Here is a 26850-nt window from a genome sequence, read left to right on the forward strand (position 1 = left end):
CCACTTCAACGGGTAGAAGATTCCAGAGATTCACCACCCTACGAGTGAAGAAGTTTCTCCTCAACTCTGATCTAAACTGCAGCCCCCCCCCTGCCCCACACACACGCACACACACCTTATCTTGAGGCTGTGTCCCCTAGTCCTGCTGTCCTTTCTAAGCGGGAAGAATCTCTCTACCTCTACCCTATCCATCCCCTTCATTATCTTATACGTCCCTCTAAGATCTCCCCTCAGCCTTCTAAACTCCCAGACCCAGTCTATTTAGCCTCTCTTCATAGGCCAACCCCCTCATCTCCGGTATCAGCCTTGTGAACCTCCTCTGCACTCCCTCCAAGGCCAAAATATCCTTCCGCAAGTGCGGCGACCAAAACTGCACACAGTACTCCAGCTGCGGCCTCACCAGTACCCTGTATGGTTGCAGCAAGACCTCCCTGCTTTTATATTCTATCCCCCTCGCTAAAAGGCCAACATTCCATTCGCCTTCTTGATCAGCTGCTGCACCTGCAGACTGGGTTTTTGCGACTCGTGCACAAGGACCCCCAGGTCCCTCTGCACCGTAGCATGCTGCAGCTTTTTGCCTTTTAAATAATAATCCCTCCTACTATTATCTCTGCCAATGTGGATAACCTCATACTTGGTAACATTATACTCCATCTGCCAGGTCCTCGCCCACTTGCTCAGCCTATCCAGATCTCTCTGCAGACTTTCCACACCCTCCATGCAATTTACTTTTCCACTCATCTTCGTGTCATCAGCAAATTTTGTCACCCTACACTCAGCCCCCTCCTCCAGATCATCTATGTAAATGGTAAATAGTTGAGGCCCCAGCACCGATCCCTGCGGCACTCCACTAGTCACCAACCACCAACCAGAATAGTACCCATTGATACCAACTCTCTGCTTCCTATTAGACACAGTAAAAAGTCTGACAACACCAGGTTTTAGTCCAACCTATTTATTTGATAATATTCTCACTAGCTTTCGAGGGGACAGCCTCTTCGTCAGGTGAATGGAGAGTTCTGGCCTCAGACAGAGCATATAAAGCACAGACAGTTTAGAGATTACTGATTAAAATGCGAATCCTTACACCTAACCTGCTGTTCAAGACCTGAAGTGGCTGACAATGTGAGTGGTAGGAGCACTGATCACAGTTTAAAGAGATGTGTATTGTCTCCAGACAGTACAGTAAGTGAGGTTTTGCAAACCCAGGCAAGTCACGGGGGTTACAGATAGTGCGACATGAACCCAAGATCCCTGTTGAGACCGTCCTCATGTGTGCGGAACTTGGCTATCAGTCTCTGCTCAGCGACTCTGCGCTGTCGTGTGTTGTGAAGGCCGCCTTGGAGAATGCTTACCCGAAGGTCAGAGGCTGAATGCCCGTGACCACTGAAGTGTTCGCCAACAGGAAGGGAACAGTCTTGCCTGGTGACTGTCGAGCGATGTTCATTCATCCGTTGTCGTAGCGTCTGCATGGTCTCCCCAATGTACCATGCTTCGGGACATCCTTTCTTGCAACGTATCAGGTAGACAATGTTGGCCGAGTTGCAAGAGTATTTACCATGTACCTGGTGGATGGTATTCTCACGTGTGATGATGGTGTCCATGTCGATGATCCGGCATGTCTTGCAGAGGTTGCTGTGGCAGGGTTGTGTGGTATTGTGGTCACTGTTCTCCTGAAGGCTGGGTAGTTTGCTGCGAACAATGGTCTGTTTGAGGTTGTGTGGTTGTCTGAAAGCAAGAAGTGGGGGTGTGGGGATGGCCCTGGCGAGATGTTCGTCTTCATCAATGATATGTTGAAGACTGGTGTTGTCAGACTTTTTACTGTGTTTACGCCAGTCCAACGCCGGCATACCCACATCATCCTATTAGACAGCCAATCCTCTATCCACGCTAACACCTTACCCCCAACTCCTTGCACCCTAACCTTCTGTTGCAACCTTTTGTGAGGCACCTTATCAAACACCTTTTAGAAATCTAAAAACAACACATCCACCAGTTCCCCTCTGTCTACCGCACTAGTCACATCTTCATAGAAATCCAATAAATTCGTCAAACACGACTTCCCCTTAACGAATCTGTGCTGCGTCTGCTCGATCAAACTGGTGCCTCGCTATTTCTTCTTTGATAATGGATTCTAGCATTTTTCCAACTTCAGACGTTAAACTAACCGGCCTATAATTCCCTGCCTTTTGTCTGCAGTTTACTATCAAATAAATCGCTTGCACTTAAACCTGCTGTTGTCAGACTTCTTACTGTGTTTACCCCAGAACAATGCTGGCATCTCCACATAATAACTTTATTGGGACAGAGTTGAATGTTTAAAGCTTTCATGTGCACATCATCTTTTGTACTGTTTTCTAAAATTTGTACGTGGTAACTTTGAGACTGAACATTATTGTGTGCAAATCGATCCATGATAATCTTGCAGTAATCCCTTAGACAGAATTTATTTTATCACTCTCATTGGGTAACCTGTTTTAAGAGTTAAAATGCAGAAACACCTGCCTGCTATAAGCAGCTTTTTTTTGTAATAACTGTGTTCTTTAGAGTTTTTAAAATATGGGTACATTGTTAGGTTCTGATTTTGTGTGAAGTCTGTGAATTAATAATAAGTTGCATGTGACCTTGTCTATAGCCAATTTTTTTTAAATTCCAGCCAGTGACATAATTAGAAGAAAGACTTCTTTCAGTTGACAGAGTAAAACCAAATGAGAAATGTTATATTTAAAATTGCACAAGTTAACGAAGGTGTGATAAAAATGTTGAGACATCAAGAAGCAAGTGTTGCAGGAAATGCAACATTTTTAATATATATGTGTATATGTATTCTACAGATCTACCCATACCTTATCCTTAATTTGTTGTACTGTTAAGGAACTTACTTGACTTATTTGATTTGCTTTTAGGGAAGAGATTCTACAAAGGAAACTGTGGGAAAGAGTCTCTACACATGTGATAGAGAATATTTACCTTCCTGCTGCCCAGTCTGTGAATTCAGGCACATTTAATACCACAGTGGACATCAAGCTCAAGCAGTGGACTGACAAACAGTTGCCTCACAAAGCAGTAGAGGTTTGAATCAGCTTGCAAGTGTGCATTCATTCTTGTGTCCCTTACCTGAATTTTAAGTTGCGCTAGTGATTGTTTTAGGAGATGAAACTGAAGCTTAACAAATAATATAAGGGAGCTGAAGGAAATCTGTTTACAAAGAACATTTCACTTTTCTGAAATTTGTCCTGGAACAAGAATCTTTCATCACCTCAGTGTAACACAGTAAAGCATGTCATGTACAGCAAATTATTTATGACTTTGTAGCTTTTTCCACTTCTGCTTTCTCTCTTACTTCCTATTATTTCAACCTGTATCTGTGATTTTTGTCCCCATTCCCAGCCAATCCTGGTCACATAGATGATATGCTTCGCAGAACAACTAGCTTTCCTGCGAATCTGTATTGTTCTTCTCAGCTGAATACACTCCTGCTCTCTTTCAGTACCTATCCATTTCCTTTTAACAAGAATAATTGTTGATAGAAATGAGAGCTGTTACCAGAGCTAAAACCAGTTTTGGCCCATTGGTGTTCTTGTTAAGACTGCTTACTTGGAACAGTGTACAGATTAAATCTTTGTTTTATGTGGCTCATGATGCAATCTGTCTTGCAATTGGTACCCATGCTTCCTATGTTTGGGAAGATTGAAGAAAACTAATGTTCATCAATTGAGGAATCTTTCCAATTCCCATCAGAACAGCTGTTTGCTTCCCCAAGCCACTGATTGAGACCAGCAAAGGGCAGCCTGAGGGAAGGTCATGAAAATGAGGAGTTGTGAAGTTAATAATTGAATTTGTTAAAGCGCAGAAGATTGGGGCCTATATGTGATCATCCACTGGATAGCTCTACAACATGAGTGATTTTTAAATGTATTTATTAACAGCAGTTCTAATGCTTATTGCAATATTTATCATACTTTTTTCATTTTGAGAATTTTATTTAAAATATGTACAGAGCATCGAAGTTTCCTCTGCTCAGCGATCTAACGTGTTATGTACGATTAACGTTAATGGCAGTAAGTGTGATATATACAAATGCAAGTTGTTGAGTAACTTCCCCGAAATTGATAATTTTGCTAAGATTATAGTCCCAGCGTTTTACTTATACCAGCATATTCTTGTTGGCAGGTTGCTTGGGAAACCTTGGAGGATGAATTTGCTCGATTTATGTCAGAGCACAAAGGGAAGGACCATGATGATATCTTTGACAAACTAAAACATGCTGTTAAAGATGAAAGTATAAAACGTCACAAATGGAATGAGCAGGCTGAAGACAGTCTGGTACAGTATCACTTGATTTTGGAATAATGACTTTGGAAAGATTTCTGAATTAATTTGGTGCAGATAAAAAAATTTCTGATTATCATGACATTGCAAGTTTAGTAGTTAATATGCTATTTTGAACTTTTAATCCATAATTTTATGAATAATCCTATTATGTTCCTACAGCAATATAAAACTAAAAATCCAGACAAATAAAGAATTTCAAAACTTGATGTTTTATCATTTAAAGTTTTGTCTCATTTCATATGGAGGTATTTTGGATCAAAAGGTTTTATTGCATTTTTAATATCAACGTTAAATGTGCCACATAATCACCTTTGTTATATTGTACCATTGAAAAGGTAAGTATCTTAAAATGAGTAGCTCAGTTGGCTGAATAGCAGGTTCACCACGCAGAGCAACACCAACAGCACAGGTTTCATTCCATACCAGCTGAGATTATTTATGAAGGCTTGCCTTCTCAACTTTGCCCCCCACCCCAGATGCGGTGGTCTCAGGTGAAATCACTACCAGTCAGTTCTTCCCGTCTGTTTACCGTATACATAGACGATCTGGAGGAGGGGACTGATTGTAGGGTAACAAAGTTTGCTGATGACACAAAGGTGAGTGGGAAAGCGAATTGCGTGGAGAACGCGGAAAGTCTGCAGAGAGATTTGGATAGGCTGAGTGAGTGGGCAAGGATCTGGCAGATGGAGTATAATGTTGGCAAATGTGAGGTTATCCACTTTGGAAGAAATAATAGTAAAATGGAATATTAATTAAATGGTGAAAATATACAACATGCTACTGTGCAGAGGGACCTGGGGGTCCTTGTGCATGAATTGCAAAAACTCAGACTGCAGGTACAGCAGATGATCAATAAGGCGAATGGAATGTTGGCCTTTATCGCAAGGGGGATAGAATATAAAAGCAAGGAGGTCTTGCTGCAACTGTACAAGACATTGGTGAGGCCACAACTAGAGTCCTATGTGCAACTTTGGTCCCCTTATTTACGAAAGGATATATTGGCCTTGGGGGGAGAGCAGAGAAGGTTTACCAGGTTGATACAGGAGATGAGGGGGTTAGCTTATGAGGAGAGATTGAGTAGATTGGGCCTGTACTTTTTGGCGTTTAGAAGGCTGAGGGGTGATCTTATAGAGACATATAACGTAATGAAGGGACTGGATAGGGTATAGGTAGAGAGATTCTTTCCACTTAGAAAGGAAATCAGAACTAGAGGGCACAGCCACAAAATAAGGGGGGGTCAGTTTAGAACAGAGTTGAGGAGGAACTTCTTCTCTCAAAGGCTAGTGAATCTCTGGAATTCTCTGTCCATTGAAGTGGTGGAGGCTACCTCGTTGAATATGTTGAAGTTACGGGTAGATAGATTTCTGATCGATAAGGGAATTAAGGGTTATGGGGAGCAGGTGGGTAAGTGGAACTGGTCCACTTCAGATCAGCCATGATCTTATCGAATGGCAGGGCAGGCTCGAAGGGCTAGATGGCCTACTCCTGCTCTTATTTCTTATGTTCTTATGTAAAGGGGAGAGCAGTCTATAGCCATTGACCTTTACCTATCCTCAAATATATTTTTAGCTGAGAGTGTGTCAATACTCAGCACATCAGTATCATAAGCAGGAAAGTTGCACTGCCAGATACAGATTTGTGTAACATTTCAGTATTGTGGTCCACAATTGGTGAGTTTTGTCGATGCTTAGTTGCGCTGCTGGAGTTTACACCTCACAATACCTAAGTATTATAACTTGGAAATCAGATCTTTCCCAGGGAATCTTCCTTTTTGTCACCTTGTAGAGAATAGTATCACTAAATGAGGGAGCCCAAAGTTTGGCCTGACTGGAAGAAAATAAAAAAGAAAGTTTTAAAAAAAAGAAATTAGCAAAATTATCAGCTGCACAACTAGCTCAATTTACCAAGCGTTTAAAAATCCAGGAGCAATACTTTTTTCATACATGTGACACAATACTTAAAATTCTCAGCAGTAGAATGTATTTTAGATTTAATTCAAACAGAAGTGTCAGATTGCCATATCCCCATCATGTGCAGGATGTGTCAATCTGATTTTTTAAAATTGTACATCTTTATATTGAAAGAATTGGTTTTGGACTCTCTAAAATACCTGCCATATCTTGAGAGCCATGATGTGGAGATTTATCTTTGCACTGGGGTGGGCACAATGAGAAGTTTCAACGCCAGGTTAAAGTCCAATAGGTTTATTTGTAGCACGAGCTTTCGGAGCACTTCCCCTTCATCAGGTGAGGAGGATTTGGTTCACAAATTGGGCATATATAGATGCAAACTGCATTACAAGATAATGGTTGGAATGCAAGTTTCAACAGGGAATCAAGTCTTTACAGGTGCAGACAATATGAGTAGGTGAAGCACAGGTTAAAGAGGTGTGAATTGTCTCAAGCCAGGACAGTTAGTGAGATCAGTGAGTGAAATGACCTGGCTTGAGACAATTCATACCTTTTAAACCTGTGCTTAACCCTCTGTCTACTTGCATTGTCTGTATCTGTAAAGGCTTGATTACCTGTTAAGTTTCACATTCCAGCCTTTATCTTGTCATTGAGTTTGTGTCTATATATGCCCTGTTTGTGAATCCAATTCTCCACTCACCTGATGAAGGGGCAGTGCTCTGAAAGATCATGTACCAAATAAACCTGTTGGACTTTACCTGGTGTTGTGAGATTTCATACCATATCATGAAAGTGTAAGCATGATGAAAATACATAAGATTTTATTTGCTTTATATCCCCTATCATTATTTAATTCTTACCTTTGTGTTCCTGTAGCGAGTCATCCAGCACAACGCTTTAGAAGATCGTTCCATATCTGACAAACAGCAGTGGGATGCAGCTATCCATTTCCTGGAAGAAACCTTGCAAACCCGTCTTCGAGATAGTATGTTTCCAGAATTTTACATGGTTTTAGTTTCTTGCGTTAGTAATTACTTCATTATTTTAAAAGCCAGGATATTTTTTTTTGATTGACTTTATGATCTATGCAGGTCTCCTCTCTAATTCATTCTTATTGTTCGGTGGCATGTAATTCGCATCAAAAATTCTACAACTTGCTTCCCTTTTTTTTAACTGTAACCATACAGATTCTGTCTTAACTCAATATTCCTGGGCCATCATTTCCTTTTAGGGCTGTAGCAAAATACTTCATTAACACTGTGCTCCTCACTCCTCCTCCTGCTTCCACAGAGATCATATTAATACTTATGAAATCTTTAAAAATCACTAAATTAAGCTCCAAATCCTTTCTAATTTTTATTAAGTTTGCAGTATAATGCTTCTAATTTTGCAATTTTGGTTTGAATATTTCGCTTCACATTTCATTCAGACTGGATGCTATTTTGTTGACTTGTTAGCCATTATCTTTTTTCTGGTTTCCTTCTTTAATGCTTTAATATCCAACTATCATGACCTGTTTCTTTCCATTTCCCCTCTATTTCAACAAAGCTCGTAGTTTTTATTCCATTAGGCCACTACATACATTTGAATATGGATTATCCCCTTTGGCATGTTGATTTAAACCCTCCCTCACTGTGTTGTTTGTTCTGTTGACAAGAACTTTGGAATCTGTGTTCAGATGATGACCGTTCTTTTGGTACAGCCTTTCCTTGTTCCAAAGATTGCTCCAGTGCCAAAAGAATGCAAATGTTTTCCTTTTTCACCTAAATTTCTGTTTCCATGATAGCCTGGAGTAGAGTCTAACCAGTAAATAGAAAAGAGCATCATAGCCATTGTTCTGTGTCAGTAAAAGGCCAATGCAAAACCCACTACACCATGTAGTTCCTGCTAATGTCTTCTAAAAGCAAGAAGCTATCAAGATTACTGTAACTTCAAGACTGTAAGTTAAGGAAAATTGATATGTCTCATGAAGTATCTGTTCAGTCATCCCTTGAGAAGGGGAAATGAAGAGATAAATGTTACTGAAGTAAAATTCTTCCAGGGTCATGCACCAGCCATGCTTGAAAAGGAAGGGAACCAATTTGGTTTTTATGTTTCTGCGAGTGCATCTTAAATGTAGGAACAAACAGAGGAGAATGATACTACAATTTAGATCATGCACAAGGAAGCATTTGAGTTTAACGGGAATAGGTAAACATGAGAGAGATCATTCTGATCACTGTTCCTCCTTTTATTAATAGCTGAATCTGTAATTCGTGATATGGTGGGGCCAGATTGGCAAGAAAGGTGGTTCTACTGGAAATCACGGTCTCCAGAACAGGTGAGATAAAGAATTTTGATACGTACAAAGTATGTGAATTCTCCATTCTCCTCTACACTGAAATTCTTTGCATATGGACTAACTGGGTGGAAAGTGAGGACAGACTTGTCACCGTATTTCTGAGGTTAAAAAGAGTTTAGAAGTAGATGAGTATTCGGGTGTCTTCTCAACATTATCTCAGGACAATTACATACTTTGAATAAGTTACTGAGCTTGAAAGATGAGGGCAAGTAGTTTCTCTTTGCTTGAGCTCCAACAATCCATTTTTGGATTATTTACTTCCTTGGTATATTTTTGGGTAAAGGGAAAGGTGAAATTAATTTAATGGACAGAGTTTTGGAAAACTCAGAAGCTTGGTACTAAAAGGGCACTTACACTTTGTTGCAATCCTAGTGGATAATATCAGATAAGTCAGATCACAAAGTGAAACTTGGTTTGAAAGATCTTAACTTTTCATCTAAGAAACTGTGGAGGAAAGTTAGTGAACAAATTCACAAGAGTCTGCTTTTAATTCACAGAATAAAATATTTATTAAAACAAGAAAAAAAAACTATATCAGACCAGACAAAAAGATTGAAAAGATCTCAATACAAATACAGGTTGAAATTGATGATTCAGTTTCCCAAAAATCCTTTACCCAGCATCACCATTATAGCTTGTGACCCAGTGAAGAGTTGCCGTAGCTTGACACAGAAGCTTCTTGCTTGGCACTGGCACACATTTAAGATTCATTTATTAGTGTCACAAGTAAGCTTACATTAACATTGCAATGAAGTTACTGTGAAAATCCCCTGGTCACCACACTCCGGCACCTATTCGGAGAATTTAGCGTGACCAGTGCATATAATCAGCATGTCTTCCAGACTATACGAGAAAACCGGAGCACCCAGAGGAAACCCATGCAAACATGGCAGAACATGCAGACCCTGCACATACAGTGACTCAAGCCTGGAATTGAACCCAGTTCCCTGGTACTGTGCCACTGTGCCACCCCATGCAAATGGCACACTGCTCCCAGTCACATGATTTGGAAATTCACGCCATTTTCTTCCTGCAAAGACATGCTGGACCCAAAATAATGGAAGAATGCAGAACTGCACATGTGCAGCCCACTCTTCATCTGCACATGCCCCAAAATGCCAATGTCAAGATAAGATGCTGTTTCGAAGGGTTGGTGCAGACTTAGTGGGCTGAATAGCTTCCTTTTGCATGGTTGGAATTTTATGGTTAAGTACTTGTTTTGAGCAGAGCAACTTGGTTTGGTGGTGTCTCCTCCATCAGTTAGATTGAAGAACCCTGATTGGAGCATGCAGAGTTAAAAAGGAACTTTAGGTTGGAACATTTAATTAAATACAAACCGGATACTGAAAACAAAACAGAGGGGGAAAGAAAGGTGAGATGAAGGTGAAGGTAAAAGTAAAATAAAATGATTGTCATTTTTAATTTTGAAATTGCCCAGCAATGATTAAAAGTTTATGAAAAGAATTTTGCAGTGACAGTGTTGAGGCTATTTCATCACTGACAATTCACTTGCACTTAAATGGATAAACCCTAATTTTTCTGGTCTATTTAATGGGTATCGTGGATAAGTACAACAAATTCATTTTAACTCTTTAAAGGCCGCATCTCTCAGTGAGGCACTAGTATCTTTTTTTCACTCGTTCACAGGACACACTTGTCACTGGCAGGGCCAACATTTCGTGCCCATCTCAAGCATTCTCGAAAAGTTAGTGGTGAGACGCCTTATTGAAGCTAAAGCTTCTTGACACCACACTTGGCTATATTCTGCCTTGATATTATGAACAATCAGCTCTTGAACTCAGTTCTTATGTTCATATTTGAATCAAAGTTTCAATAAGGTGAAGATCTACTGGCACTAGTGGAACCCAAGCTGAGCATTGCTAAGCTTGTTATTGGCACGGGTGTGCTGCTTGACAACACTGTCAATGGCATCTTCCATCGCTTTGCTCATGATTAAAGTAACCTGATGGGATAGTGGCTGGTCAGATTGGGTTTGTCCTACTTTTTGTTGATGGGACAGTTTTCCAATTTGTGAGGCAGATATCAGTATTATAGCTGTACCAGAACAGCTTGGCTCAAGACAGAGCTAGTTCTGGAACTGGGATATTGTTTGGACCCGTAGCCTTTGCCATATCTAGTGAGTCAAATTGGCATCTGTGTTCATGCTGCCCTTGGGAAGAAGAATGATGGGCCATCACTTAGCATTCCTGGCTGAAGATCTTCAATCTTTTGTGTTTGTGCTGGGTGCTGCCATCATTGAAGATAGGGATATTCGTGGCAGCTCCTTGTGTTGGTTATTTATTTGTTCTCCACCATTTACAACAATATGGACTTGGGTATACCTAAGACAGTGCTAGAAGGTCCTTGTTCTTTTATTCTTACGGTTTTCCAAAATGGTTCTGACACTGAGTAATTTGCTAGGCCGTTTTGGAGGGCAAGTAAGAGTCAGCAACATTGTCTTGAGTCTGGAGTTGCGTATAGAGATAGGAATAGCATCTTTCCTTTCCTGAAGGATATAAATGCATTACGTGGGTTTATAATGAAAATTCAGAAAGTTTTGATGTCAACTGTTATGAGCTTTTTATTCCATTTAGGTGTTTGAAATATTAGTCTAATAATGTAACAAGCTATCATCCTCTTCTGGAGCAGCAAGGCAAATTGGACTGCAGTTTTCTAATGTTCTCTGACAGAGCTCTGACAAAGGGTCATCCGGACTCAAAACATTGGCTTTATCCTCCCTTCACAGATGCTGTCAAACCTGCTGAGGTTTTCCAGCATTTTCTATTTTTGTTCCTAGTTTAACTCTGTTGGATGCATTGCTGTCCAACTTATTCCTTGGCAAATCAGAATAGCTTCACTATTATTGTGACTGCAAAATTCAAGCTATGGAGAGAAAGTTTGGATCCTTGAGGGTCTTTGATCAGAAGCTGGCCTACATCTAAACAGGACATGGGGGGCAGGGGATAATGGAAGCTGTGGGAAGAGCTTCAAAGAAATACAAGTGAGGGCAGGTGTGGTCTCGCTTTAATGTCTCATCCAAAAGACTAGAATAAGGTGTCATATTTGATGCCCAAGCCCTGGAGTTTAACCTACAACCTTCAGACTCAGGTGAGATTACTATGAACCGAATCACAACTAGCGCTCTGGAGGAAGGAACATAATGTATCATAGTTTGGTTAATAGGGAGATTAAATCAAATTTGGGAATTTTTAAAGAGAACCATGTAGTATTTCTAAATCAGGTCATTAGAAACAAACCAAAATAAATACAAAATATGTAAGAAATCAGTAGGCATTTTATACCTGTACCAGATTGTCACCACCATCTCGAAGGCGATGAGGATTGGACACCAAATGATGGCCTTGCCAGTAACATCCACATTCCATGAAAGAACAATAAATAGGTTAGTAAAATGATTGTCAAGGCAAGGCTAGGTTCAGAAGAATCTGTAGTTAGCAGGTGGTTAGTGTGGAATTTTCTATGAAGCAGAATGTGTTGAATTTTAAGAAAATAGTTGCTTCAAAAAGTTGAACAGGAAAGGGTCTGGAAGGAAAACACAAGGGTGAATTAGACCAAGCAGCTAGTAGAGAAAATAACTAGCCAAGAGGTTAAAGATGGGTATTTTAGTGGTTGGATCATATAATGTTAAATAAAGTGCATTCTATACCACACTGCATTGTGTGTTGTTGACTAAGTCATAGATTCAAGTTCTTCGTTGATATATGTTTCCATATTTAATAATTGAATATCTCCTTTCCTCCAGCATGTTCGAAATGAAACCAAAACTGAACTGGAAAGGCTGTTAAAAATCAATGAGGATCATACAGCTTATCTTGCTAACGATGAAGTTACAACAGTTCGTAAAAACCTGGAGGCCAAAAATGTAGATGTGGACACCATTCTGGTATGAGAGCCAATAAGTTGACACCATCAAATAATTCACTTGGTTTTCAAATCAAAAGTAAATATGAATGGACTAACCTGTTTTGTTACTTGTTTCATGTAATGCTGATTGTTGTTGAAATAATTGAGATATTTTGAGATTGTATTTCCTTTTAGAGGGTGAGAATTTAAAAGAGCATGTATCCCAGCTTGAAGTCTAGTTTCTGAAGATAAAATAAGGGTCAGTGTTGGTATCTCTGATAATCGTGCTGCCAGGTTAGCCTTTGTAAGTAGAGGAGATCCAAACCTGGAAGGAATGAACAAGTTACTAAACATCTGGACTGAACATCAGCAACAACGGAGGACCCCAGTTTAATGGCCCAATCTTTAGAAGTGAGGTGCTTAAATCATTCCACGCACAAGAATTAGTAAAGTGGGTGGTGTTAGTGATAATAGTGGTGATGAAAGTGACGCAGAAAGGGCTGCTTCTTTGCCTTCTGGAGGATTTTCAACCAATACAGGAAAGTTTGATCACTTTATCAAGAGTTTTGGTCTGCATAAAATGAAGTTGACTGGGGAGGCTGTATCAGTTGACCATGCAACTGCAGGAGAGTTGCCCAAGGTGCTGCAGGAATGCATTGAAGAGAGAGGGTACCAGACAAAACAGATCTTTAACGAAGGCAAAACTGGCTACTCTCTGCCAATGTGACTGGTTTTAAGTGTGAATCAGTTCTGATTTATAGGTCATAATATACTTGAGCCCTTAAAAAGGAAGAATGAATCTCATCTACCAATTTATGGAAGACAATGCAGCAATATTTGAAGACTAGTTTGAAAATTGATTTCAACATGAGATTAGCACTTATCTGAGGGAACTTAACTTGTCTTCAACATTCTATATATCCTCAATAATGCACCTGGACATCCACACACTCTTATACATAGCCATCCAGACACTGACATTCTGTTTTTACCCTCAAAAATGACCTAATGTATCCAGCCAATGAGCTGATGGAGGGGTCATCACATCCTTCAAAACTGTACCTGTATAAGTTTCAGCCACATCTTGACATTATGGAAACCAACACTTCGACCACAGCCTGTGATAGCGAGAAGGAATTCAACACCCTTACAGTAATAAGGCTAATTAAGGGCTCATGGGATGAGATTAGAGAATCAAGTATAACTGCCTGCTGGAAGAAAGTTTGCTCTGAGGCTGTGAATGATTTCATCGGGCTCCTTAGTGTGGATGCTGAAGTAACTAAGATATTGAGCTGCAGAGATTTGAAGATCTGGTCATAGATGAAGTGGAGGAGTTGCTTCAATCTCATCAAGAGGAACTCTCTACAGAAGACTTGGTGAAACTGATGAAATTAAGTAAATTTAAACAGAAGCAAAAAACAGAACCTCAGGAAGCTCATTTTACACCAAGGTGATGACCGATGTCACAAGATCTGCTGAGATTTGAAAAACAACAAGTGACAGACAATGATACAAACATAGAAACATTCTTTTTGTAGATTGATTGACAATGCTATTGCTCCTCACCAAGAAAATTGAAAAACAAACAACAAAGCAATCAAAAATAAGTATTTTTTATCCATTTCTAAATTTGTCATTTCACCGACTCCCCTTGTTTTATTTGTATATGAAATTTCTCCAGTAAATGTCTCAAATTTATTCAAATCATAGTTTGTAATTTCTTTGAGACTTGATACGTGTCAAATTTTGAGATGGTTGGAACCTATCTAATTGACTCTCATTGTGAAGTATGTTCATGAAATTACCATTTGCGAGGTTCTGCGGGGCATAGCCTCAAAATAAGGGGAGCTGATATAGGACTGATTTGAGGAGGAATTTCTTCACCCAAAGGGTTGTGAATCTGTGGAATTCTGTGCTTAGTGAAGCAGATTAGGCCACCTCATTGAATGTTTTTAAGGCAAAGATAGATTTTTGAACAGTAAAGGAACTAAGGCTTATGGTGACTGGCCGGGCAAGTGGAGCTGAGTCCATGAAAAGACCAGCTGTGATCTTATTGAATGGCGGAGCAGGCTCGAGGGGCCAGATGGCCTACTCCTGCTCCTATTTCTTATGTTCTTAACGTGAGTGGTGAGACTCCATTGTATGGACTAAATGCGACTTATTTCTCCTGTGAGAAAGAAATGTGTCAAGTCTTATGAGTAAGCTAGATGTTATAGGATGATTGATTAAAGCAATGTTTTTGCAATGTTCTTAAACTTATTATAGTGTGAAGAACCAAGTTTTCTTGTTAGAATATGCTGGACTTCAATAAATACTTGGACTTAAGTTTTCTTTTTCTCTAGATTAAAGATACTTGGCACCAAGTTTACCGAAAACACTTCCTGAAGAAATCGCTGAACCATTGCAATCTTTGCAGAAGAGGTTTTCATTATTACCAAAGGCATTTTGTAGATTCTGAGGTATGAAAAGAAATAATATAAAGGAATACCTAATGTCCTTGAAACAATTATTTTTATATATTTTGTAAATTCTCACTTATCTCTGTTGTATATTGCCTCTTGGATGCTATTTCTCAAAATAGCCATCATGACAGTGGATCCATGTTTAGTACCAAACAAGATATAAAAGATTCAAAAGAAAAGATGAAAACTTCACAATACTAACTTATATAGTTTAAAATATGTATGTATTTGATAGCATATTGTATTGTGTAATTAGACATTTTCTGAAGATTTCACATGTATTTTATACTCAGGACAGATAGTTCTAATTGTAACTGGAGCATACATAGTACTGAATGCCAATAGAAGACAGAGCTGCCCAAATGCTTAAAATCCATATTGAAATGTCCACTATAATGAGGCCGAAATATGTTTATGTTTCAAAATGTAATAAAGTGTTCCAGTATTCAATTATGCAGTGATGTACGCAGTTCAAAACTCAGATCAAAGTTCAAATTTCTATAGAATCGGTCTGCTTTTTAGAACAAATTTTAAGTTGTACATAAAATGTGTTGGAAAGCTGTGCCTGTAGCAGAATTCAATTTAGTCCTCTTAGGAATCTACAGGAACCTCAATTTTTCAGTAATTTATTAATGAATATTGAGCTGTAACTTCCAGGTTCCACAGCATCAGATTTGGGGGATACCCCGAAGATGGGCTGGGGAATTCTTTACAGAAGTTCGCAAATGGGGATTTAATTGCTAACTTTCTCTGGGGAATTGTGCTGTGCTGGAAACATCCTAAAAAGTGACTGAAATTATAACTTTGGATGTTTCCACCAGGGTTACGCCAATAGTTACTCAGAATATGTTAAAAGAAATAAAATCCCCTCTGACTTCTGCGTAACTATTCTCGGAGCCTACGTTTAAAATTACCCTGACATGATTAGTCCTGGGTGGCACACATATAGTTCCAGCAAGTATAACTGGCTTACAGATTGGCGGTCAGAAAGCAACCCTGATTTAAGAAGCTGGTGTAGGAAAAGGAACACTTCACACTGGTGCAAACAGGATTTCTGTTATGAATGTGGATCAGAATTTATAAGACCTTTGCTTTGCATAAGCAATATTGTACCTAACCTGCTTGATAGTTGACTGATGATGAATAGTAAAAATGCTGCTTCATTTTTCAGCACTAAAATCCCTAACTGTAATCACAAAAATTGAAATGAAAGCTCATGTGAATCAAGGATCATGAAAATATTGTTTCTTTTCTCATCCTCTCCCTTGTCTCCACAGCTTGAATGCAATAACGTTATCCTATTCTGGCGCATTCAGCGAATGTTAGCTATTACAGCAAACACACTCCGACAACAGCTAACAAATACTGAAGGTGAGTGAAGATCCTGCATTGGTAAAACCAATAACCTATTTTTATATAGAACCTTTAATATAACAAAATATCCCAAGGCACTTCACAGGAATGTTATAAAGCAAAATTTGATGCCAAGCCACGTAAGATATAAGGGCAAGTGAACAAAAGCTTTATCAAAGAATTAGCTTTTATGAACTATCTCAAGGAGAAAAGAGAGGCAGAGACGATTAGAAAGGAAATGCCAGAACTTAGGACATGGCATCTGAAGGCATGTCTGCCAATGGTGGAGCAGTTAGAATCTGGGATTCTGACGAAACCAGAATAAAGAAGCCTAGATATTTCAGAAGATTATGGGCCAGACGGAGATTACAGAGATAGGGAACCTCAGAGCCTTGGAAGAATTTCAAAATAAGGGTAAGAATTTTAAAATGGAGGCTTTGCTTACCTGGGATCCAGTACAGAAACACAAACAGAGGTGTCAGGTGCAACTAAGGGTGCAGAGAGCAGAGTTTTGGGTGACTTGAAGTTTGCGAGTAGAATGTGGGAGATTGGTCAGGACTGCATTGGGATAATAGAGTCTGGAGGTAATAAAGGCATGGATGAGGAATTCAATGGCAGGTAAGCGAAGGTTGGGCAGAATCTGGCAACATTATGGAGGTAGAAATTGATGGTCTTGGTTATGGCCTGAAAATGTGGTGAGAAGCTCATCTGGTCTGGTTTGGCCCTGAGACATTTGCAGAGTGAGAGATTGAGAAAATGGAATTCATATTGGGGAGTGAAGACAATGGCTTCCGTCTTCCCAGTATTTAATTAGAGGAAATATCTGCTCAACCAGTATTGGATGTCACAGCCTGCCCTATTTTGTTTGAAAAAAAATTGAAAAGTGTTTTTAAATTTCAAATTAGTTACTAATTATTCTCCATCTGAGTAATATCTATTTACTATCATGATTGGACTCCACTTTAATGACACAAGCTTGGATGAAAGATCTTATTTGTGTTCTAACCTCTGAAAAATGATAAGGGAAATTAATTGGAGTTGAGTTGTATGAAACCTTAGAAATATGATCAAACAAGTGATGAGACACCGATAAATGTTGATACGTTTGTTTTACATTAAGGTTCATTGCTTGACGCAGACTCTGTTGTTACTAGGAAAATGCGGATATTTTAAAAATGAACTGACCAATAAAAGCTTTGATCTGATACTCAATCTGTTCTGAATACTTAGCAGTGGTCCTGACCCGCAGTAGTTCTTAAACAACATTTACTCAGTATTTTAAGCATGGAATTTTTCTTGTGCATTTGCAATTTAACTGTTTTTAAAATTTCAAGCACAGTATAGAGTATGAAATGATTTTTTTTCTGAAAAGTCTGTTGTGAAAAGCTACCACAATAAGTTAGACACTTTCATTTTCCAATGTATGACAACTAAGCACCTTGCTTATTTGGCAACAGTGAGCAGCAAATCTAAAGCCACTTAAAGTAGTTCATTGCTAGCACCATAACAGTAACTGATTAATGGATACAGAAGTTACACATGTAATTGTTGAAGTAAATGGCAAAAGTTACCATTCATCAAGAGCTTATAAACAAAATGGTTATGTTTTTCATCGATACCAGTAAGACGCCTCGAAAAGAATGTGAAAGAAGTGTTGGAGGATTTTGCTGAAGACAATGATAAAAAAATTCAACTGTTGACAGGAAGACGAGTTCAACTAGCAGAGGACCTCAGTGAGTAATACTTTATACTTGTGTGCTGTCTGACAATAGTGTTGCATTAATTCATGGTGACCTCAAACTGCTGAAATGTTTTCACGAACCTGACACGTCCAATGTGGTATATGGAGCTTCTGATTTGCCTGTAAGCTCATTATAAAGATGAGAATGGCCAGACTTGCAACCATGGGAGTTTTGGATTGAAGTGGAGTTCATAAGTTACATTAGCTATTTTAGTAAGGTTAGCTGTAGATTCATTCAAGATACTGTATTTGCACCTTGTGTATAAGCAATAATCAAGTCACTCACGTTTGCCAGAAAGGAGTTTCAAATAGGTAATAATATGAACTTAAATTTTGATTTGTTTTTGTTATAAATAAATTACTGCTGTTAAGCATTATTTGGTTCTAAATTCTTACTAAAACGCTTCTAGAGTAAATCATTAGTCTTTGTTGCTTTTAACGTTTAGTTGAAATAATTTGTTCATCTATAAATATCTTTTTAACTTAATTATTTTCATGAAAAATGTACGTTTATAAAATGTTGTATCTTCAACTATATCCACTCATCACTGTCAGCTTTCCCATAATTTGATGGCATATGATCTGCTGTAAAGTGGCAATGACTGTACCCAGACAGTGAGATGCTGTTTTTGTGAAGTATCTTAGACAGCAATGTTTGCATTTCAGCATTTAACTGCTCACCCGGCCTTGCCTGAGGTTACTTTAACATTTGAGCATAAATAACAGCTGTACCATTAGATGTGTCATAATAGTGTCAGAAAATCATGGGCCAATGCTTAAGTATGGGTTTCTACTGGAAGACTTGGTTTGTTTTACAGTGAAATAATATTTTATGTTGTTTTGGTTTATCGCAAGCAGCATTAGTTGCATAACAAGATAACTGCAGAGTGTGTGATATTTAGTATCTTCACAACTAGCCTCTAACAATGGTGGTTCCCAACCAATATGTTGTGGAACATTGGTGTGCTGTAAACAAACCCCTCAAAAACGTGCCATGAAGAAAGGTTCAAAATGATTGAAAATTGATGCAAGTAAAACTAGCCGTTGTCTTCAGCTCTGTGGTTGGCATCTCCAAGACCTGACAAATCTTGGGCCTCTGCGCGTGCATTGGCTGAGATTTTTATTTACCTTGGTCAGGTCCACGCACATAACCAACAGGACGTAGAGCTGATGACAAAGGTCCTGTGCACCTACAGAATAACGACAACACAAAAAGGGCACAAAAACCCTGGGAGAAGGTAGAGATCAGGGAGCGACAAAAAAGAAAACAGGCACAAGGACACAGAGAAGTTAAAAATGAAATTCCTAGTAAGGGAAGAAGATAGAGAAAATAGGAGGTGTGCGTCAAATGGTTTTAATAGCATAGAGGTGTGCCATGACATGCTAAAGATTGGGAACCACTGCTTTACAATGTCATTGTTGAGGAAAGCAATCTGCAATTCTGTCTCTGGTCAATAAGTGGCAGCATTTATTACAATTAGAACATTTCGGTCAGTCATCATATAAATTTACTGACCAATAATTTTCCTGGGATGAAATTAATAATGTTTGGCTGTGTTGCCAAGGGATATTCTAATCCTGAGTAAATCTAATTGGTATATATAAAAATCCAATTATAGCATTTCTTTATGCTTTAGCATGTTTGGTTACCACCACTGAAATTATTGAAGTGGGCAGTTAATAGAACAGTTCTTTAGGCATCTGTTAATTGTTATTTTCAATCATCCTCCTGCGCTTGCTAATCTATATTGGCTCTCAGTTAAGCATTGCCTCATTTTTAAAACTCCCATCTTTGTTTTCATCGCCTCGCCCTTTCTTATCTCTCAATTTTTTTCAGCTTTCAGAGACATTGGTAGTCCTCTGACTCTGGTATTGTAGGCATCCCCAATTTTAATTGCTCCATCGTTGGTGGCTGTGTCTTTGGTGCCAGAGCACAAAGCTCTGACATTTCTCTTTACAGCTCCTCCTCCTTTCTTCTCTCTCCCCTTTTCAGATGCTTATGTCACAGAGCTTTACAGCATGGAAACTGGCCCTTCAGCCTAACTCGTCCGTGACGCCCGGTTTTTTACCAGTAAACTCGTCCCAATTGCCTGCATTTGGCCCATTTCACTCTATACCCATCTTACCCATGTAACTGTCTAAATGCTTTTTAAAAGACAAAATTGTATCTACCCCTAGTACTACTAGTGGCAGCTTGTTCCAGACAGTCACCGTCCCCTGAGTGGAAAAATTGCCTCTCTGGACCCTTTTGTATCTCTCTCCTTTCACCTTAAACCTATTCCTCTAGTTTTAAACTCCCCTATCTTTGGGAAACAATGTTGACCTTATCTATGCTCATCATTATTTTATAGACCTCTATAAGATCACCCCTAAGCCTCCTAGGCTCCAGGGGGAAGTCCTAGACTATCCAGCTTCTCCTTTATAATTCAATCCATCAAGTCTCAGTAGCATCCTAGTAAATCTTTTCTGCACTCTTTCTAGTTTAATAACATTCTTCCTGTAATAGACTTCTGCTCACCCTTAAACCTACCTCGCTAACCAAGCTTTTGATGTCACCTTTACAACTTGGTGTCACATTTTGTTTGATGATGCTCAAGTGCCTTGGAATGTTTTGCTAATACAAATTATTAATGTCGTTCCCTCTATTACCATGGCCAGTTTTTGCTACTTGGAGCATCAGTGATATTTACTCGGCATCTGTTTTAGCCATGATGGTAAACTGCTACACTTTGCCTTGCTGGTTAGTCCAATGCTTCACTAAGATCATCTTAGTAACTAATAAATCTTATCACTGAGATTTTACTGTTGACGTAGATCATTAAACTGAGAGAGTATGATAAATCTTTTGTGTACTGTCTCACTATGCTGTAGATTTAAAGAGAAAAGTATTTTATCACTTGGGGAACATAGTGGATTACTGTTGATTATGTTGAGGCACAACATTATGTCCAATATAATAGAATATGGCATGTTTTCTTAGCTTTACTAATTTCAGGAACTATTATTAATTAGTTAGTTGTATTTTTCCTGTTGATAATGAGGTTATTTTGGGTGGGTTTGTTTAGATATTTCAACATACTGTTAAGGGAGTACAGCTGTGTTTTTATTAACTATTTGGTGTGCTATTGCCTATAGAAAAGCTGTAATTTTCAAAAAAAAAGCATCAATAATAGTTGTCATGAATTGAGCCCTGGAGCCTGAGAAGTAAATCTTTTTATGTTTGGAAATTAATTCACGAAAATATTTCTGGAAATATGCAATTTGGAACATTTTTTGGAATACTGTATTACATGGTCCATGCAACAAATCTCAACCTTTAAAAGTTGTGATAAATGTGAAACTCCTTTCTAAAAAAGGCTTAAATACGTCAGAAAGTAAATGTCCAATCTTTAGTAGCTTATTCACTAACGTTGGCAGAATCTTATCAAAGAATAGCAAAGTGTCAGGATTTGATTGGAAACTGGCAGAGAAACAAGCAGGTTTTCTGTCCAGATCTCACGGCATTTTGTCAAAAAACAATAGGGGTGCGTATTTCACACTGTCATTTTGAGGAGCGGGGCCTAAACACACAGTTAAAAGTGGCTGCAAGGAGATCAGGGCACTCTTTAAAAATAAACCCTCCCCCCACTACACCACAAGTCTCATGGGCTTCCCATCCCTAAATCAGTGTTGGCATTGCTCTCTCCCTGATTTATGCTGGCATCTCTCTGCCCCCGTCTGCCCCACGACACCCTCCCCTCTCTGACTGCAAATGTGGGCTGACATTGCCCCCATTGTTACTTTTCCTATGATGTAATTTGTCGCTTCTGCCAGTTGTTTTCAAAGCATTTAATATAGGCAAAGTAAAAGACTTGTATCTATATAGAGTCTTTGACAATCTCAAGATGTTCCAAAGCTCTTTACAGTCACTGAAGCACTTTGTAGTGTAGTCACTGTTATAATGTAGGGAAATGCAGCTGCCAGTTTACACACTGGAAGATCCCACAGACAACTGAGATGAGCACCAAATAATCTGTAGCGATGTTGGTTGAGATATAACTATTGGACAGAAGTCCTATAGTCCCTGCTCTTCCTTCATAGTGCATGAGACCTTTTGCATACATTCGGGGGAGGGGTGGGGGAAGCAGACATAGCCTTTGATAGTGATCTCATGCAAATAGGCTCTCTCCAGCACTCCCTCAGTATTATACACTATTATGTATATAGTTATCGATACGGTATTATGTGCTCAAGTCTCCAGAATAGTCCTTGAAATCACAACCTCCTGACTCAGAAGTGAGACTGCTACTACTAAGTCAAAGCTGATACTTTATGTGATTATGGTAGTTTACATATTTGATGAAGATGTAAAATAAATCATAGCTATGCATTCATCAGGGAACATGACTGTTTAAGATTTCATTTGTCTTTAATCAGATCAAATGTTAGCATTGTGGGGAATGTTGTCAATTTGGTATGTTCATCACATTTTGCAGTAAGGTTCCGATGTAACTTTCATTAAAATATAAGCAGAACTTTGTGTTTAAACAGTGTAAAATGTGCTGTGATTAGGTGAGAAAGGGTGAACTGGCTCCCCTCTATCCAAACCCCTTGGTTGGTCACAAAGTTTTATATTTTTTTTAACGAGGTAATGCCTTTGAGACAGAGGTTTATGGCATGGAAACAGGCCCTTCAGCCCAACTTGTCCATGCTGCCCCTTCTTTAACCCCATGCTAGTCCCAATTGCCTGTGTTTGGTCCATATCCTTCAATACCCATCTTACCCATGTAACTACCTAAACACTTAAAAGACGAAATAGAGTAACAGTAGGGCCTTTTTTCAAATCAAAATATATTTAACAATTTAAGCTGCAAGTAATACAGAACTAATCAAACAAGCTTTTCTTGAGTCAAAGAAATAGCAAACTTATTAACCGTTAAACCCAAGGAAAAAAAATCAACACATCTTACAGTCATTAGGTACACAGACACTTATCAGAAAAAAGGGAAGTTGGAATCCAGTTTAAAAAGAGTGAAATAAGGTACAATTAAGTGTCCTTTCATTGTCCTTGTGGTGTAAATTTTAAAACATTGTGCCAGATTTAGGTTAGCTGGTTTCTTGAATGTGGTCAGATGTGAAGATGTTGCAATTGTTCCAAGATCTTTGTTTGGGAGCAGATTTCTGGTAGAATTGGCTTCTCGGTTCGGGCGACAGGCTTATTCTAAAAGAGAGAGAGGGTAGGAGTGAACAGCCCTTGGTTTGTTTCAAGGTTTTCTTGACATCGCCTGGGTCCCATGCAATCTTTCTCACATGGATGCTGGCCTTCTCTTGAAATATTTCATCCATTTTCTGAAGTTCCAAGAGGTTTTGGGTGGGCCTATTGTGGCAGTCATTGTTTCAATATCCATTACTTTGCACTTTTAATATCTCATCCTTAAACCGTTACAAGTTTCGATGGAAGTCTGTTGTCCCTCTCCACGCTCCCTGAGGGTAATTTATAGATTTCTTAGCTTCACATTGGAATGTGGCTATGCATTTTTAAGCAGATTGCTCTGTCTCAGGTCAAACTGCACAATTTCCAGTCAATTGAAGGATATATTTTCAAAACTAAAGGGACATAATCTCTTAGCATATGAAGTGCTCTAATCTGTCAGCCCACCCCCTCCAATCTTCAAGCTCCTTCTGAAGTCCATTCAGAATTAGCAAAGTAATGTAGTTCATTTTTGTCTCCATCTATTGCATTGCATTTATTTATCTAATCGTAGAAGGGTACATTTCTTCTTTTAAGCAGTCATGGGCAATAAGTATTACCTGTTAAGTGCTAAGTTTCCATACTTTTCCAGAAACAAAGGAAGTACTGAGACAAAATAATGAGGACCACAAGACTTGAGCACCTTGGTAGGCAGAGTGCAGTAGTGGGGCAATGATGCGTTGTTTAAAATACTATTCCTAGGATGAGATATTTAAACTAAGGCACTGCCTGCTTTTCCAGGTGGATGTTAAAATTCTGTTGTTTTGTTTCTAAGAATGTGGAGTCCTCCTGATATTGTAGCCAAAGTTTATTTTCCCTTGGGCGACATCACCTAGCATTAACTGATAGTTTATTTCATGGATGTTTGTGGAACCTTTTGTGTGCAAATTGACCGTTGAATTTGGTTACCTAACAATTGTCGCTCTTTCAATGTAACTCGTTATAGTTGAAACACTTAGGAATGTTTCTGAGAGATGTACTTCATCATTGTATCTATTCCAGATGGGTGTTTTAGGAAGAGGTCATATCAGTGCACTGATTTATTGTATTCGGGGGTTTTGGAACAGGTGAGATCCAAAAATGGCCTGCTCTATCGAAGAATGTTACGTTGCACTGAAGTGCAAGGAGTAGGTAAAGAAATGCTTGAGGGGAAAAACTGAAAATTGGGCCTCTTGTTTCAGAACCTGAATACGTTGTAAAGGGCACAGCTTTTCGAAGTTTTTCTATTTTAAGGAAGTTTGGCCAGTTTGCGCTCATGTCCAGGCTTGTTCCCTTTTGCATCTGTAGTTCTTGCGCTGATAATGTTACTGCATTTTGGTAACTTTGCTGCAGTGGGTCTCATTCAGGCTGTAAAGAAACCACAAAGAAAAGCTCAGACCTCCTCCTTACTAACTGAAGGTCTAGGAATGATTCTGAAAGGAGAAATCAAACCACTTTTACTTTACTGTCAATGTGTTGTTGGCTTTGGCTTTCTAACCTTATCAATAGGGAATAATTGTTTCTGCACTGCTGTATGTGGTGCTGGGCTTACAATGACTGTCTTTTTAGTTTGTTGATAATGTTGACATGTCTGGACTTGGTGATAGTTGGAGTCGCATAGCAAGGCAATGGTTGCTACCCACATAAAATACACAAGACATTCAAGTGCACGTCATAAGAGGAACAGTTGGCTTGAACAGAGGATGATTTTTCTTTGCATGCTTATGATAACTAATCTAGCCCAGCCAATTAGCACTGCTTGATTTTAAGGAGACATGAGCATTCATGCCTGAGATTCATCAAAATTAAATTTTGAAATATAGACTTAAAACAGTTCACCGTTACATTATAGTTGTTTCAAAACTGTACTGTGAAACATATAACCTGTGCTTATGATGTTGAATTAAATCTTCTTGTCCTGAACTCCTGACTTAACATTATTTAATTCTAGATTCCTTGGTTTGCACTAAATGAAAGCTATAGTATACTTTAATTAAATAAATTATGGTCAATAGCAGTGTGATTAAATAAGCTTTTATTACAAGTTGGCTTCAAACGATCTGCCGGTGTGGATTTCTTGCACAAGGTGGCAACCGAGTTTTCCTTTGATATCGGATCAGGGAGGTGGAGAGCAGCACGTCAGGCCTCCTGCCTCTGTTTACTGTTTGTTGCATTGCATTACACTGGCAGCATTTGTTTTCCTGTCGCTATTATGTCCCTTACTGTGTGCTCCCTAACTCGGCCGTTTAAGCAACATGCCCAGGCTTGTTCATTCTCTTTCTGTTTAGGCTGCATTTCCATTAAAACGATTTAGAAATGTGTAGATTTTAAAGACTCTTGGCAACAGCTATTGATGATTTAAGGGAATGGTTATTAATAAAAGACTGCTCATGTCGGAAACCCAGTATGAGATGTAGCGGCAGTTATCTTCCAGAGGACTGAATTTTCTTTAGCACGCAAACCTCCCACAGAAAGCAGGTTGCAAAGGGCTGTTGTACTGACTATTAACACAAAGAAAATGAAATATGCGGTTAAAATAATTCTTTGCTCATAAAGGACCGAATTCCAGCATGCATTTTTTTAAAGCCTGAAATATTAACAAGGAACCAAGACAGCAAGTAAAATATTCAAAAGTTAGTAATATTGGTTAAAAAGAAATGTTCCAAAGCTTGCTCAGTTTATAGAAATTGCCCTTAGTTTATTATTAATGTTAACGACATTCAGTTTCTACTTCTACGCTCGCATGTTTAACTTTTCACCCATCCACTTTAACGAAGAAACCTGCAGACTGATGGCTACAAATTTGGAAAACTCGGGATAATAAGAGTGTGTTGGAGTAAAATGGGCCATATTTAATTGAGATGATGTAGGATTCTGTTTGACTTCAGAAATTAAGTGGAAATGCTAGTTTCCTTCATAGAGTCTGTTTAAAAAAAAAACTCCCCTCGTGAAAAGGTTATTTGCTCAGAATCTTATTTCAAAGACCTTCATTCTAATTTTGTAAAAAGTTGTCATTTTTTTAGGACAAGGACCCTATGCAATATTTCCTGAAAGAATATAGCTTAAAAAAGCTTAAAATTTGTCAATTTTCTATCCTTTCCTAGAGTTGCATTTCCCAGGTGCAACAGGATGCTTCTTGCAAATGTTCACTCATTATGCTTGACTTAGAATGACTGCTGGCAGGCCATTCAACAGTGAAGAACATCACAGTCAAATGTAATCCTATCCTCAAATTGCACAGTGTCCACGTACATGCACCTACCAACAGGGTTGGATATTAAGCGGGGCGGGGAGTGGCCATGACATTTTGTTTCTGTGCTACTTCTTTCCAGCTACAATTGTTGTTCAGCTGAGATCAATTAACACAATGGCCAAAATCTTCAGCCATTCATGCTGGCAAGATCTTCCAGTCCCACTGATGGTGTCCCGCTACCACGGGTTTCTTCGTGGCATGGAGCAGAATCAATGGGAAATCCCATCAACAGCGGCGAGACCAGAAAGTCCCACCACCTGCAAGCAGCGCACCGCTACCCATGGCCAAGAAACAAGCAGCTGCGAGGCCAGAGAATCCCACCCTACATTTTCCCTCCCAGTTTATTTTCAAACAGCCTCAAGTTATGGTAAAAATGCTGATA

At 39.0% G+C, this 26850-nt stretch overlaps 1 protein-coding gene across 6 annotated transcripts in view; it reads left to right on the plus strand.

Moving 5' to 3' along the window:
- Window positions 1–26850, plus strand: part of opa1 (OPA1 mitochondrial dynamin like GTPase) — a 111737-nt gene that overhangs the window by 65023 nt on the left and 19864 nt on the right. For all 6 annotated transcript variants that reach the window (XM_080185653.1, XM_080185658.1, XM_080185652.1 and 3 more), the window contains 8 exons: window positions 2907–3072; window positions 4174–4326; window positions 7122–7230; window positions 8486–8565; window positions 12350–12490; window positions 14793–14909; window positions 16190–16283; window positions 17888–17998. In XM_080185653.1, the coding sequence (XP_080041779.1) occupies window positions 2907–3072; window positions 4174–4326; window positions 7122–7230; window positions 8486–8565; window positions 12350–12490; window positions 14793–14909; window positions 16190–16283; window positions 17888–17998 (971 nt within the window). The remainder of the gene's footprint in view (window positions 1–2906; window positions 3073–4173; window positions 4327–7121; window positions 7231–8485; window positions 8566–12349; window positions 12491–14792; window positions 14910–16189; window positions 16284–17887; window positions 17999–26850) is intronic.

Source organism: Carcharhinus amblyrhynchos, chromosome 3, assembly GCF_965287045.1.
Source record: "Carcharhinus amblyrhynchos chromosome 3, sCarAmb.v2.hapA, whole genome shotgun sequence".
In the NCBI taxonomy this organism is placed as follows: Eukaryota; Metazoa; Chordata; class Chondrichthyes; order Carcharhiniformes; family Carcharhinidae; genus Carcharhinus; species Carcharhinus amblyrhynchos.